This window comes from Tripterygium wilfordii, chromosome 21 (assembly GCF_013401445.1).
Source record: "Tripterygium wilfordii isolate XIE 37 chromosome 21, ASM1340144v1, whole genome shotgun sequence".
In the NCBI taxonomy this organism is placed as follows: Eukaryota; Viridiplantae; Streptophyta; class Magnoliopsida; order Celastrales; family Celastraceae; genus Tripterygium; species Tripterygium wilfordii.
Genome location: NC_052252.1, coordinates 14,360,865 through 14,377,664, shown reverse-complemented (window position 1 = coordinate 14,377,664; position 16,800 = coordinate 14,360,865). Strand labels below are relative to the sequence as shown.

Below are 16,800 nucleotides of genomic sequence, written 5' to 3'. Positions count from 1 at the left end.
CAAATTCAATGAATGAAACCCAATCAAAGATATCCTCCTCTTTTATCAACCTTGAAAAATATATTTGAATGCACGCACCTAACCGAGAAAGAAACATTGCATGAGGAATGCCAAGACCCACATCACATGTGAACCTTTGACTGCTACACATTTTAGCAAGTTATGACTTATGATCCGCAGAGAAAGCAAAACTTATTTAGGTGACAACAAAACATGTAAAGACAAACAAATATAGTGGTCCAATGGTAAAGTTGCATGGTTCAACCTACAAGTTCGATTTCTAGAAACAACTTTCCATATATTATGCGGGGATAAGGTTTGCGAACATCCTACTTGTCCCCGACCCCCGCCCACAAGTCTTGTGGATGGGAATTGTTTAAACAGGGGAAAAAAAATCAGCTACCACAAATACACACAATGCATCTCAAGAAGAAGATGTTGGTCCTGCAACACCTCAAAAATTAGAGAGAGCCAGTACCCAGCAGGAGTCAAAAGGAGTAACAAAGACCTTCAATAGACAAAAACTAATTTGGACATTATATAAGTGAAAACTACAAAGTTTTGTAGTCATTTAAAGGATAGCTAAAACAACGAAGAAAGTATTCACAATCCCAACCATAAAAATCTACCAAACCATTACAGGCGAAATTCCAACTGTAATTGGGGGCTTGTAAATGAGTCATACATTGAATCATGACTGTTTCAAAATTCCTAAAGTCATACATGCCTACCAGTGTGCATATGCAGATCATGTAAGGGAAAAAAAAAGGTATTCACGTCGCTGTTTATTGAATGTTAAACATGAGAATTTAATTTTGACTTGTTCTAGCGGATTTCACAAGGAGAAATGCACTGACCATATTCCCAAGCACACAGATTTTCCCCTTCTGAGAAAGTAAAAGATTCTGAAAGACACAGCTGGTGGAATAAAGTATCATGTACCATGATCATTGTAAAATAATAATAATAATAATAAGTAAAAACAAAATATCACAAGGAGAGCCACACCAAATTCATATCCTTTCAAAAAATTGCTATATCTTCCCCTCGATGATTATAAAATACCTGAAAACAGAGACCATACTCGACATATGTATATTTGCAAACTAGAGACACTCGTCCTTGACAATCAATTAATTCCATCTCACGTGAATGTGACATAGTATAATACAAATTAGATAGGTGCAGGGAACAAACCTTTTTAATTACATTGGACTTGGTCCGCAACAAAAGACAGGCCGCAAGAAAGATTCATGTGAATTTAGGTTTTGGCATGGGTGTAGTACTAGGATGTGTGGGACCATGACCAAGCTTTTGAATCCAATGAAGCATACCCTTCTTGTGATCTTGGCAAGTTGGGTTTTGTACCAAGTTCAGGGTTCCATCACGAGCAAGTGAAACCTCAAATTGCTCAAGTACTTTCACAATCTGCCAGAACGCAGGCCTCTTCTCTGGATGCAAGGACCAGCATTCCTCAATAAGCGCTCGCAAGGCAGGCGGACACTCTTCTGGAATGACAGGTCTCAAATTCTGGAAAACAGAAGCACAATTTTTCAAGTAACTATGAATCTAAAATACAGCTATTGAATCTCACAAGAGTCTCATAAGCGAGACAACAAATTTTTAAACAAAAATGCATAACAAGCAATTTAACTATCCAGCTGCCAGCTGATATACCAAACACTGGTGGTAATACAGAATGCTGACAGACTGCCCAAGATGACAAAAACTTGCAGCAAGAAAACACCATTTATAGAAAGTTCCATATCAAGCAATTAAAACAGAAGAGTCTAGAGCAGGATGGTAAGATGTTGATTCCAAGCCATGAGGTTACTGGCATAAAACAACAAATTGGACTTTATTGTTATCTGGGCTGGTTTCTATTATTCAATTTGAGAGATAAGAAATGAGGAAATACCTTATTCACAACTGCAAAAGCAGCTTGGATGGGATTCATATCCTCATAAGGTATAGTTCCAGCCACCATTTCCCATAAGATAAGTCCAAAACTGTACACATCAACCTTCTGACCATAGGCCTTCTTTTTTATCATCTCTGGTGCCATCCATCGATAGGTCCCTGGGTCTTCAGCCAATGAATAACAATGTGCCGCCTCACAACCTACACCAAAATCTGCAATTTTTAGGTGGAACTCTTGATCAATGAGAACATTCTCAGGTTTCAGGTCCCGGTGGATGACACCTTGAGAGTGAATGTACTCCATTCCTCGAGCAATGTCCAAAGCAATAGCTATTAACTTCTCCAAGGGAATTGACTTATGCTCAAGCTTGTGTAGGTACGCTCTCAAGGAACCCTCCGACAAATACTCTGTGATAACACAGTAAACTGGAGGCTTTCTGCACGCCGCTACAAACTGCATTATCAAATCTAAATATATGAGAAGCAATTCATGGCAGCAGCCTCAACGAATATATCATCTACAACAGTTTTAACCATAATTCAGGATTCACATCTGAGCGACAATTTTGTAGTTACAGCAATCAAGTCGTCCAAACATTCTAACAGTTCTACAAAAAAGAAAAACAAAGCTATGAAAATTGGCAAAGGGGAATGCACCAACTACTTTCTATTATGGATTCGCGTAATTGACAACATACTGTTTCAAAAAGGATTGACCATGATTGTATAGAGATGCAAATCAAGTAATCAACTTTGAAATGGCAAAAATAGGAAAGTTTGATCACCTTTATCACATTTTGATGATGAAGGTGGGATAGAAGAGTGACTTCTCTAATGAATTGATTCTCCAGTCGGGTTGCCAAGGTTCCATTTTCGTCATCATCATCAGGTATCCGAATAATTTTAACTGCAACAGGATCATCATTATACATCCCATGATAAAGCCGGCTATGTGCTCCATGAGCAAACCTAAGCCCAAGAAATAGCTTGGACAAATCAACAGTCCATTCATCTGCCGTCTCCACTGCAGTAACCCTGCCCCCACCATTATCAAAATATTTCGTCCACGAAGACTCCTTCTTGCTCTTCAATTTGTCATGTCCTTTCAGGGAAGCCAAGTGCCTAAGTGGACTTGTATTTGAGGACTTTAATGAGTTGGATGACTTTGATTGTTGGGCGTCTTTATGGAAAATCTTGCTCATAATTCCTCTGTCATTTGAATATTTTCTACTAGGATGTGGAGTCGAGAATCGTTTCCGATCAGACCTTGCTTCCTTGAACGCATCAGAGAGAGAAGTTTGCAGGTTAGGAGATAAAGATCTCTGCTTATTGGTTAGAGGATGTCGTCGAGCTTGTAAATTTCTGGGAACATGTAGATGTTCTTGTGGTTGTTGATTCTGACTGGACGAAGTTGCTCCGGCTCCAGGTCTTGATTTCAAGCCAGATTTCGTCTCTGACCGGATGTCGAGAGAAGGGAGAGAAAGCAATCTTGAAGAATCCAGTCGATGGCAAACTGTGTGAGAGAACTTTGTCCTTCTTATCCAAGAATTAGCTTCATCCTCCATAGCTGAAATCCCAGTGATCCAAATACTTGCAAAAACCTAAAAGACTTTAAACCCAAACAGATTCTGCTTAATCTTGATCTCCTTCTTCTTGTAGGAGATGGAGGTAGAAGGAGGCTTGGAATCAAAAACGAAATCCTGAAATAATCCTAGATAATTTACAGAGCTCGAGAGACCGAATTTTCCCAAAACCATTAACCATAAACCGGTAGAAACTCAAATCGTGACTTCTATACAATCACGAACCCTTAAAATTCATGAAGACCCATCATCAAAGACCTCTCTTAATCCATTAAAAGCAATCAAACCTTTGCCCCAAGAATGAAAGACCGATCCTTTTTGTCAATGCAAAGTCAAATACCACCTTCCGTAGCGTCCTGGAAAATCCCACACAGAAACCCAAATGAATAAATTATCCAATAAAAAAAAGAGAGTATACGGCATTAATTAAAAATAAAAGAAATGCTATCATTACGAACCCGCCTGGATGCACAAAAATAAACTCAATCATTGTGTCAATACCATATTAAAAATACACACAAAATCACCTTCTTTGGTTGAAATTCGTGGTTTACGAAAGGAAAGACAGAATCTTTACCCGAGATAGAAGCAAAAAAGAGAAATCACGAAATCAAAATTAGGAGAATACGAACCGGATACGTAGATTCCCGGTGGACCCGAGATTTTTGGGGAGGGAAGGAGGGCCAAGGTGGAGGTGTGCGGTGGCGTAGTGGTGGTGGTAGGTGGGGACCATTGAGCAGCAAGTCCAAAGTCTAAAGAGAAGACGGAACATATTTTTGTTAGGGGTTGAAGAACTTATATAATTAAGAGGAATCCAGGTGTCGATATCGAAGAGAATACAGTGTATATGGTACGATTCGCACGGACACCAGATTAGCAACTTTGTTGGCGTTGGTGTCTGTACGTGGCCCTGTGTTTGTTTGTTAATTTGTATAGTTTTCACGCAACGTTAGAGCTGTTATTATGGCATCTTTGTTGTACTAAAATACAAAATTTGACTATTTTTTTACTTGAAAAAAGATCATACAAGTGACGTTTGTCATTTACACCTCAATATGAATCTATGAAACAGGATTTTGAGGAGGGGATAGGATTCGAACCCACGATTTAATGGGTGGGTGATCTCTTACATGCAATGTGATTGTCATTCAACTAATGACTCACTTGCAATATGAATCTAAATTTGAGTTGTAACGCCCGCTCACACAAAGATTTTTCGTTATTTGATGACACTATAAATTGGATCAAACTTGGGCACATAATTAATTATTTATTTCCATACTATATAATCCACAAATTACATGTCATGTTCCTATGTTTTCATATTTAATTTAATGTGATGTCAGATTGCATTTATGGAAACTTCCATTACATTTTCCATTGAAAAGCAAATTCTAAGGTTGCACGAGTCCTCAATGTGTTTGTGTGTATAAGTTTTGAATTTTTTTTAATAAGCCATTGATTGTAAATTAGAATAGATTACAAGAAAGGAAAGTTCCTTCAAATCATCAAATGTAGGATGAACTTGGGATTTATTGAGGTTATTGTCGAATGGTAAATTGGTTTGTGGTGCATGTATGTATAAAACTATAATTGAAATGACATTTCTAATAAATTAAAGGTCAAAGAAGCCTAAGTTCCTTGAGCCCATTAAGCTGAAATAACACACGGCCCACTAAGACACGATATCCAACCCAACAAAGCCCAATTTAAAATACGAAGCCTTCCAACTAGAAGGTATGACCACTTCTGTGTAGCCACGATCAAGTTTCTGGTGTAGGTCACACCCAAGTTAGTCGGAACAAGGAGACAATTCCATGTCCGATAGTGTAATAACAAGCCATGGTAACTAAAGCATAATATTTGGGCTGGGCGGTGTTGTTTCAAACTTCGAAACGACGACTCATGGATCATGAAATGTGTTATCACTGGTTTCCTGGTTGGAACTTGGAACAAGGCTGGCCCATGAGTTGAGCCCGTCGCCTAAACTGGCCCCTCAGATTTTGGGTTCATTGATCCAGTCGATGGGCCCTGGTCATAGATCTGGATTAAAAACGAAGTTACTATTCCGTTTTTGTCCCGAGTTCACATTTTCCTTCTGCTTTATTGCTCCAAATGTTATGTGGGATGATCGATGAAGCAACTCTCTGCAATTTCACATATTTTCAAACTCAAATCTAATGGTTCAAAATTAATCTTATAGCCAAAATTAATCTTATATAGACTGATGCGGAGTAGAAAATTTTTTGATTGGGTGTGTGGCACATCTCCTAAATCATCGGATGTGAATTCCAATTTTTGAGAAATTACAGAGCCTCCACAAAAATAAAACCAAGTATGTCTAAGGAATTAAAAGAGAGGAAAAAACGAGTTTTCCCACGTTTGATTTTGGGGTTTCGATGCCTTTTGTTTTGATTGAAGTAATCGATCAAATCAATCCTGAAATGATGTTCCATTGACAGTAGGTACTTTAGCAATATTTCTCGCCTATGGTCCATTTAGGGGTAAGAAAATGCCAAAATGGTATAAATTGAATCGATCGCTAAACCAATCAATTTTTTTCAAAAAAAATTACAAAGAATCGACAGAAAGAAACAAATAACCGTCGATAACAAATTGATTGGTCAACTATTTCCATGTAAAAAAAAAAACTGATTGTAATCATCCGTTTACACCCCTAGCTCCATTTATACTCATGAGTCGCCAAGATCAATCAAAGATAAGACGAAAACCAAGAACGTGTTGTTATTTATTCATGATCACCCAATATGTACATCTCTCTCTCAGTTTATATGTTCATACTCAACCCTTTTTTGAAGATCACAAGCAATCAGAAGAAAAAAAAAAGCAACAAAATTCAAGCGACTCAAACTCACAAAACAGCAACGGCTGCACAATGCATATTAGGCAACATATCCACCAAATCCACGGTCAACATCGATGCCTTCGGCTTCTGTAATCGACCAGTTCCATATCCCATCGACAACTGCTGCTTAGACGGGGTGATCCGCTCACATGTTTTAAGCCACTTAGCTTGCATGTACCTGTGTTTTCTCCATGGCCCCATGTGCATTTTCTTCTCCTTCATGCACTTCTTAGCACCCAAACACAATATCTTGATAACATTGCTTAATCTCTCTATTTTCCCTACAAACACTTCCGGTAATCGCTGGACTAATCGATTGTAATCTTCGCTTGCTCGCGCCATCTCAAATTCAGCCCGGAAATTTAATTCAATGATCACCCTTACTTCCCCTTTCTTAGTACTTGAATTGTCCATCACGTCTATAAATGTATGCTCCCCTGAAGGGATATCCGGAGAGCTTCTCCACTTGGACCTGCAAATGGCACTATTGAACTCGGAATTTTGGAGGCGGCCGGAGACTTCTTTCATGAGGCAATTCCGGCAGCCGCCCACCAAAGGTCTTCCACAGGCACAGATTGTCCCTGACATTTGTATTTCCTTCAATGCTTCCTTGGTTACGTTTCTAATTTTTGATTCAAGAGAGCTTGTTCTGCATAAGGTAGCCTGGAGAGACCAAAACATAACATGAACAACTCAACTTCAATGCCTATTTAAGAAACCAAGAAGAACATATACATACATACATATATATATACCTGTAGAAGCTGCTCCTGATTGGACCAGAAACTCTTGTCCTCTTCAGCACTGCCATTGTTTTCATTCTCTTCATCTTCATCAGGAAATGCACTACTTTCTTGGCTATTAATTCTGCTCTCTTGCATTCTCTCAGCATACTCATGATCAAGAAACCCAAACACCATATCCGATAAACTCGAATCAAACCCAAATTCAGAACTATCTTTTTTAATCAAATTTGGGGGATTGATTGGGATTTTTGTGTTTGCTCTACCCATCTCTCTGTTTGAGAGCTTTAGGTAATTAGTAATTAAACAAAACAAGAGTGTTTTGGTTCTGGTTTGGATAAATCAACTAATTTAGACTCCCCCTTTATATACCAAAGTTAAGACTGACGTGGGACCCATATAAGGCCAAGGTGGACGAACGAGTAGCGGCAGCCATGTGAGCTGTCTTCTTGTCTACTTGGCACGATGTAAGGGCAAATGTAATAAGAAACAATTTACTGGGCCAACATTTTTGTTGGCCCGGTCCCACCTCTATTACACAAAAAGTCAAGTCAAACACGTATTCTAATACAGCCACATCAGCAAAACACAAATTTCTATACACTTTTTCTTCCCACACACTTTCTCTTTCCACCCAACCCAACAACATTCCATTCCTCCATATTATCCACAACAAAACTACACCAAAACATTAAATATCAATACATCCACATCAGCAAAACACTTATCCCAATACAGTCACATAAGCAAAAAACATTTTACAATACAGCCACATCAACAAAAGACAACATCTTTGTTGGCCCAATACCACTTCACCTTTGCATTTGCCCTAATTGGGCAAACCGGATCGGAGCAAGTGTAACAGCTCCGCTAGACACCATGGATCCACGTCAGTCAGAGTTCAATGATTGTAATTAAAGCCGATCAATCTGGATATACTCGAATATTCAAGCAACATATTTTTAATGTTTCCGAATTATTAAAGAGATAATAAAATGCAATAATTTCTGCTCATTATAATCGATATGCATCCTATCAGGATCTAGTGAATCATAAACAAGGGACCCACCGCCAAGTGCAATAGATGGGGGTTGTCGATGAGATGTGACGTGTCGATGTGCTGGACGTTGATCCAAGGAGTTTTATCCATTGGTGGGTGGGACCTACGTGTTGGTCTAAATTTTAGAAGAGGTGGTTAGGATTTGATGTTTTTTAGAAGAATGTCGAGAAAACGCGGCGTCCAGGTAGTGGTGATGATATTTTCTGTCAGACAGACAATATTCCCCAGCAATAATTCTAGAGAGAGAGAGTACAAGATTGAGGGTAATTTCATCATTGAGTTCATGAGATGATCTTTTGGACACTCTCTCATTTATAAGATATTCATAATCATATATATATATATATATATATATATATATATATATATATATATATACACATATATATAATCTTTGCAATAGAAACAAACATATATTCCTCAAATTCACACATGTAATCCCCACATATATTCACACAAATGCACACAACATGCTGTTCGTAGGGGTTGAACCCCGCACACCAAACATATATACACAAATTATAACCAACGGAGCTAGCATTGGCGTGTGATATTCATAATTAGTTACCATTACAGATGAGTTTTAAGGGCAATTCTCCAGGTCAATGCAACTCATCATATGACATTTGGGAAGTTCTTGATTATATTGATTATCTTCATGATCAACAAAATAATTATTAAACATGTCACTTATGATATTGAAGCTATTAGATATACATGGATATTTTACATCAATTTTTGATATGTAGATGGAAAGTTAAGTTTACAGTAATATATATACATATTCCAAGCTTTTTGCTTTTAATTATAATATGAAAAAATTGTTTGTATGTGATCTAATCTTATTGAAATCTTGCCTTCTTTTTATCTCGTCTATTGAGTATTGACAGTCAGTTCTAATAAATATATGCACTCCCAAGTCTCACCCACTCACTTTATTACTAAATAATTTATTCTCTTATGATTTATTAAATCTTTAATTATTACAATTTTATAATATGGAGTAATTGATAAAGACTTGCTTTGTTTTGATCATACGTTGATGCAGATAATAATATCGATATCCTTAGGAGAATAGGAGGTAGTCTGGTTGGTCAGGTTGTCTGTCCAAGATCTTAAGGTCAGGGTTCTATTCTCACCAAGGAGGATTGGGATATGAGTAGTTTCCATCCACTGTAATGGTCTTCATGCCTCTCAGGCATGGTTTAACGTGTGTGTTGACCTTTATGTCTCTCGGACATGATTTAACATGTGTGTGATCTATAGACCTTAAAAAAAATATCGATATCCATAGTCACCATATTTGTCCACTTCCACTCTCTCCAACAACCACATTTTCTTCAACTACCTTTAACATAAAATATTTCGTGTCAAGATAAAGATAATCACCTTTTTCCATTTAAAATTCAAAAAAATCCTTCAATTTGTTCCCCATAAATAAATCCAATGGGGTATTTTTTTTTTTGTCTGAAAAAATATAAAAAATAACAAATCCGAGTCATTAGATGTAAATTGTGTAATATATTATACTTTGGGTTCACATCTAAGGGTCAAGTAACCAATCTAATAATCAAAATATTTGTATATTTTCAATTTATTTTTTTAATAATTTTTTAAACTTTTATTATTAGCCAACTAAGGCTAGCTCAATTCCGAGCAGCTTCTTGGTAGTTGTTACAAAAGTAGAGCAAGTGGTGGGTAGTGGGTACTGCCGGCTGGGTAGGTTAAAATGATAACTAGTTCATATATGATATGAGTAGTGCATATTCTCACTCCCATTTTAGTAATCCCACCCCCAATCATTGGTTTATATTTTTTAAGTTTGATTTTTTATTTAATTTTTTTGAGTTGAGTGTGATTTGACATTAGATTCACATTCTCATAATTGGTTTTCTCACCCCTTATAATTAGTTTTCTCATTCCCAACAATTAAATAAAACAACTTATTATATGATCACATCAAAGTCGATTAACGGATACATTTAATATATGTTGTAAATTGTTCACTGTACAGAGTCATCCATTGCAGCAATCAAAGTGAAGAACTTGTCTTTTAAAAGCAACAAACAAAGTCAAGGTGAATATGAAGAGAGAATTGAAATTTGATATCTCTTGATACTATACTACATGTGACACGTTAGTCCATATGCCATTAAATCAATACACATCTAAACTGCAATTGTACCTTGCCTGATATGCAAATGTATGTATATCATATCTATGTGGGGCTTAACAAGTGGGGCGTATGTTATGATGATTATCTTGCTTGTTGTTAGTGTAGGTCTTAAAAACTAGGCGAACTGTCACAGCTTGTGTAGAAATAGCTTTTGACTATAATGAAATTGACAAATTTGACACAAAAATTTGGATTGGCCTTGCATGTTGAGATATAGGTATGATTTTTCAAACGAATGTGTCACTCCGTATAATGAACAATTTGTAGCATACATTTAATGTACCCGTCAATCTACTTTGATGTGATATAATAAGTTATTTTATTTAATTATTGGGGGTGGTAAAACTAATTATAAGGGATGAGGAAATCAATTATGAGAATGTGAAGTGAATCTACTCTCAAATTGCACGCAACTCAAAATAATTAAATATCAAATCAAACATGAATAATATAAAAAATACAAATCAATTATTGAGGAATGAGATTACTAAAATGGAGGGGTGAGGATGCCACTCCTCATATGATATATGTCCACATGATAAGAGCCTGCTCGGAATGTAAACGATATGCATGCATGGATTGACTTGGTCATCTTTATCTCTTAAGTCATGGCATGATTTTAACATGTGCTGATAGAAATTACGCCGCCATAGATTGATAGATACAATAAATTATTGCTCTATGATTGTCTATTTAAAATTTTAAACTGAAATTCTCTCACTCACAACAGGATTAATCATATTTTATTCTTAGTTTTTAAATTTGTATAGATTAAGAACAGATTTTGATCCCAACTTGGAAGAACCATATGCATACATGTTAATATATTCACACTCACATACATTCATATGATCATCACTACTTGTACGGGACAAGGACTTCTGCCCGTAAGCACATTTGTTCAAACCTTTTTTTTGTTGGCACAATGCCAATCTGGTATCCACTAATGTATTTTTGAACATCTAGATCCAACAAAAAAACCATATGGACGTAAAAATACACATGGAATGATCATTTATCTTTCTACTCCTAACCTCTTTCTTTTCTTCATTTCTGCTCAATCTCTTTCTTTCTTCATTTTCTCTCTCTTCTCTTTTTTCATGTTCTCATTCTTCTTCGTCCCTTTCTTCACTTTTTCTCCTTTTCTCTTTCTTCTTCTTCTTCTTCACTTTCTTCTCGTCTCTCTCTCTCTCTTTCTATATCTATTTTTCACAATTTAAAACTTAAAAAGCTTAAGATCTATTGTTTATATTCTTCCTTACTTTCATTTAGGTGTAAATGTTAGGTACATGATTTTCGTTCAGAATTTTCTTGAATTTATGAGTGCTGGATTTGAAATAATCTGTCAAATTCTCGAAAAAAGTATTCAGACATGTTACTGTTTCAAACAGTAACATCATAAACAAAACCCTCGTCATATTTCTTAATGGAGCAAATGACCTTAAAAAATACTCGATCTATAGTACATGGTTCTACATCACAACGCCAATACATTAACATGATAATATTGGTAAATATTAGTATAATATTAATTTTTGCAACAATAACATACGATCTCATATTTGAACTCAAATTACGATCTCAGATCTCATATTACGATCTCATTCCTCATATTATATCTCAGATATAACAATATGAAGACGAAGGCTAATAAAAACATCAAGAAGAAGAATAATAAGAAAATAAAGAAGATGATTGTAGAGGTGCGACAGTCGTGGAGGAGAGATGGTGGCAGTGGCGGAGATGGAGATGGAGATGGAGGCAAACGTGATAATGGTGTATATGGAGAGTAGATGTCTTATATCTAGCTATTTTTTAGATTCATGTATATTGAAAAAGAACGAAAAATATGAGATTATGTAATTATTAATTTTTAAAGAGGTACTTATGTGAAAAAGAAGTACTTGTATGGAAAAAATAATTTTAGTTGGACTTATGTGTCCAACATTTATTATTGACAATACAAAACAGTTCAGTCATAATAAATGGGCCATTTGTTTAAACCTTTTTCGTTGAGCTAAAGACAACACACAAAGTAGACAAGTAGTTAAACTTACAATAAATGGTCAACCTTTTTTGTTGGGCTAAAGACCACATAAAAGTCAAAACAATAGACACTTGCCATAAACGGGACAATTTGCAATTTATGGGGCAGTTAGGCCCAAAAATATCAAACTAACAGGCCGCAACAGTCACAAGAAGTGGGCCAGTCGGTACGTGCTTCTGGCCCGTTAAGTTTTGTACTTTTTTTTTTTTTAATCAAATGGTGTTGACGCGTCTTATATTAGACAGCCCTGGTGTTACCATGTCAATCAAGAAGAGATGCTGTTGGGTCTGCAAGCCTGCAAGAAAAATAATGGTAACCAACTAACCATGCCTGTAGCACCTACTTCACTCATTTCTTAGTCTTGCTCCTTTAACTAACATAACATGTTTCTTTATTTATTTAATGAAAAACAAATAACCTCACCAAACAACAATCATATATCACAAGAGCAACCACAATTCCCAACTCACTTACAAATGTTTTAAACCACAATATGTATCATATCCTGTGTAATGCAGTTTTCTGTACAAAGGCATTTCAACATAAAAAAAGAGGAACTTCTTTACTACAGTAACCTAAACCAACCACCATATGAATTAACAAATATGACTAAATGCATCAAACTTGCTAGAACCAACAGGATGCAGAATCACCTACCATCGACAATGGTATCACTCCAAGAGAGTGACATTGAAGAAGAAAGGGATTGCTTAATATCTTCAAATGTAGGGTGCAATCCATGGCCAAAATTTTGTGAATAATTGGACCACGTACTCTTGGACTTCATCTTTTGGAGCAAATGTGCATCCATATCTTCAGTTTCTGACTCATTAGCCTCACTCTTCCCCTCTAAAACCATCACCACTTGCCTCATTGTTGGCCTTGAATTTGGTTCAGGATATGCACACAACAATCCCAAATGAAGCACCCTCTCCACTTCTTCCTCGTCAAACCCTCCGTTTGCCCTCAATCGGGTATCGATAGCTTCAAGTACTTGGCCTTGCATCATCAATTGCCACACCCAATCCACTAATGCTGGCTTTCCTTCCTCTAAAGGCCTCCTCCCACATATGACCTCTAAAATCAATATACCAATACCAAACACATCAGTCTGAGCCGATGCTCGCCCACTCCTAATTATCTCCGGGGCCAAATACCCTACAGTCCCAACGACCCTTGTCGTGCTAGCAACTTGATCATGCTCGTGCATCCGAGCAAGCCCAAAATCGCCTAGCCTTCCGTTCATATCCTTGTCAAGTAATACATTGCTGGCCTTAATGTCTCTATGGAGTACTTTAGCTTCCCATCCCTCATGTAAGTACAATACACCTGCAGTAACATCTTTCAGAATCCTAATTCTGTCTGTGTAGCTCAACATCTTGTTCGCATCACACTCAAATACCCTTTTGTCCAAGCTTCCATTTTCCATGTAATCATAGATTAACATGAAGCTTCCCTTCTCTCCCTTGCACCAACCTCTCAGCCCCACTAAATTTCTGTGCTTTAGCCTTCCAAGGCTGGATATTTCTGCCAAGAACTCTCTCATTCCATCATTGTCATGTGAAATGCGCTTCACGGCTATCTCTGCTCCTCCTGGTAATACACCCATATAGACCTTCCCATTCCCTCCAATTCCAATCACATTATCTTCTGTGAATCCTTTTGTTGCTGAATCAATCTCTTGATATGTAATTCGATGCGGCCAGTACTCCAATTCCCAATCCTCCATTTCCTCTCTCTGCCTTGCTTTCCTTTGCTTCCTCTTCACCAAATACAGAGAAAGCAAAGCACACAAAACAAGAACAAAGAAACCCCCCGCTGTAATTCCTGCAATGAACCCTTTTGATTTAAAAACAGAATCCTTTGGAAGAACAAATGAAGGTAACCCAGTAGTTACTAGCCTTTCACTGAGTGAAAAATTTGTATTGCTAAAGCTCCAAGCCAGAATTCTGTGACTTTGAACTAATCGACCTGTAGCTCCCGTAAAACCAACATACATCTCCTCCTCAAAAACGGCTGAAAGATTAAGAGAAACATTCAAGAGAGGGGTTTTGGGTCTTTCCATGCCTACTAATGCCATGGTCACATTGATTAAAGAATCTGCATAATCAATCCAAACTTGATAATTCCTACCATCATTCAGCTTCAATTTCTCAAACGAGTTCTGGCTGCTATTCTCTCGATTCTCAACCCAAAAACCAGCCTCGTACGAGTCTTCAGATGTGAGTGAATTCAAGTCGATGCCGACATGATTGTCATTGATATCCTCAAATTCTTGGTTGGCAAAAACATCAAATTCAACACCAAAGACGTGGTTATTTGAATTCGCATTGTTGGAGAAGTTGAACAAACCCAGATGCTGAGCAGAGCTCGTTCCTTGAATACCTGTAAAGGGTACAAAAATGAAAACCAGGCCATGCCCTGGCAGAACGCCCTTGTAAGGAGCCATGGAGAAGATAAATGAAGTCGAAAATGGATAAACATATGAAGAATTCGGAGCCTTTGCAGGTATTTTTAATGGGTAGAGAGCACGACCGATTGAGAAACTTGTTTCGTTAGTGAGCGTGAGAATTCGAGATTCAATGGTAGCGTTGCCGAAGAAGGACAAATCAGAGGAATTGAAGCCGTTGAACACCAATTCAACGGCTAAAACGACTCGGAAAAGTAGTATAATTGTAAGAAACATTTGGCACTTCCTCATCGTTGTGGAGCAGAAACAGAAGCAGCAGCCTCTCTCACGGACAGTGGCTGAGTTTTGATAAAGGTGAAGGAGACAGGGCACCAAATAATGAACCGTGCGAAGGTGGGACCCATGTAGTGAATGGTCAACAATCTAGATTTTTGAATTTTTCTGGCAAACTTTGACAGAATTGCTGGAAAATAAATTTACATTGATGGCCTTATGAACGCTAAAAAAGACCACTGGTTTTGTTAATTTGTAGGTGGATTTATGTGTAATCTAATGAGCTTGAAAGGCATTAGAGGACAAAAGGAAAGTTTAAGAAGGAAGGAGAATGGGAAAGTGAGAGCAGGGTCCGCCGGCAGCCATTACAGGAAAAAACGTGTGGGTGGAGATTTAGATGTTTGACTCTGTAATGGGCTTGGTGACTTTGAGAGGCAGCGACAGTGATAGAGTCCTTTTGACACAATTAAATGCATGTTAATGTCATGGAATGTATTTTTCTTTGTACGGAATCAAGGTTACTGGGCACCGCCATTGCAACGTTAACAAGAATTCAACTGCAGCATTTACACTACGAGACTAGACAAGATCAACTAAAACACCCAGTCCACTCGTCCAGCCAAATATGGATTGGTATGTATTCAACGTAGTGATTCACAGGACAAAACATTAATCGATGAAAGAAGGGGTTTTTTCTTTTTTTTTTCTTTTTTGTCAAACTCTGCCTACATAAATTGATTGAGATATTGTTTCATTTTCCAAGTTGGAAATAAATCAAATTGACAAAGATTATACATAATAATAATAATAATAATCTAATGAAGGTGTTCTTTTCCAAGTGGGTTTACATCTCATGATCGCAGACCATTAGTTTTTATTAATCCATCAAAGGACCTAGACGTAGTGAAGGAATTATTATTATTTAATGAAGGATGCTAGAAATGACAGACATGCTTTTTTTTATTTTATTTTGAAAAGGTCTTTAAGACAAGATATTATATTCATGAACCCAGTAGTATATGGGTAAGTTAATGGAGGCCTTAAACAAGGCACTCGTGTCATCAAAATGGTGGAATAAAACCTAATAGATGAGAATAGACAATGGGTAGCAAAAGAACGAACTACTTGCTGCACCACTGCAACCAATAAATTAGTTAAACCTCAGACCTTTCAATCATATGTAGTTGACGTTGTTGTTCCCATATCCAGGCTTACTTTTCCTCTTCTACAACCAACTGAACACAATCAGGGAACTCCTCTATCCACACTCTCAATCGTTGATCTTAGAAAGCATGCTTTGCTTCCCTTTTGACATGATTCATCTACCAACTCACAAAGTTCAACGACAATCCACGAATTTTCATGACTACTGAACTGATCTCCAGGCAGTTAAATACAAATCCTCTCCTTTAATTGCTTCTACAATAATGGCAGAATCTCCCTCTAACGACAGATAATGATACCCCAAATCGTCAGCCAATTGAAGGATCCTCGTAGAATAATATAGTATGCAAGGAATGTAATGTCCACCACAAGTTTTGGCTGATGTTTAACATTCTAGGTTACCACAAGGGTATGTAAGATGGAGGAACAAAGTCACGTAGTTCAGATTGGAGAACATCCTAATTAGCATAATTAAACTGCAACATGTGGCATTTGCACCACTAAAAAAAATACTCGATCTATAGTACATGGTTCTGCATCACAACGCCAATACATTAA

At 37.2% G+C, this 16,800-nt stretch overlaps 3 protein-coding genes across 4 annotated transcripts; all 3 read right to left on the bottom strand.

Annotated features, from left to right (window-relative positions):
- Positions 1-988: 988 nt before the first annotated feature.
- Positions 989-4,299, bottom strand: LOC119989563 (serine/threonine/tyrosine-protein kinase HT1-like). Of its 2 annotated transcripts, none has more exons than XM_038835170.1 (4): positions 4,031-4,299; positions 2,706-3,859; positions 1,919-2,374; positions 989-1,530 (listed from the first exon to the last, which is right to left on the bottom strand). In XM_038835170.1, exons 2-4 carry the CDS (start codon positions 3,483-3,485, stop codon positions 1,252-1,254), a joined length of 1,515 nt encoding a protein of 504 aa, XP_038691098.1. In that variant the 5' UTR covers positions 3,486-3,859; positions 4,031-4,299; the 3' UTR covers positions 989-1,251. The 2 variants fall into 2 exon arrangements, with proteins under 2 accessions (XP_038691098.1, XP_038691097.1); XM_038835169.1 differs by having other exon boundaries at positions 4,136-4,297.
- Positions 4,300-6,230: 1,931 nt separating this feature from the next.
- Positions 6,231-7,459, bottom strand: LOC119989593. The gene is made up of 2 exons (XM_038835218.1): positions 7,125-7,459; positions 6,231-7,032 (listed from the first exon to the last, which is right to left on the bottom strand). Exons 1-2 carry the CDS (start codon positions 7,380-7,382, stop codon positions 6,376-6,378), a joined length of 915 nt encoding a protein of 304 aa, XP_038691146.1. The 5' UTR covers positions 7,383-7,459; the 3' UTR covers positions 6,231-6,375.
- Positions 7,460-12,769: 5,310 nt separating this feature from the next.
- LOC119988063 (L-type lectin-domain containing receptor kinase VII.1-like) lies at positions 12,770-15,155 on the bottom strand. The gene has a single exon (XM_038832966.1). It carries the CDS (start codon positions 15,094-15,096, stop codon positions 13,045-13,047), a length of 2,052 nt encoding a protein of 683 aa, XP_038688894.1. The 5' UTR covers positions 15,097-15,155; the 3' UTR covers positions 12,770-13,044.
- Between the last annotated feature and the right edge of the window lie 1,645 nt (positions 15,156-16,800).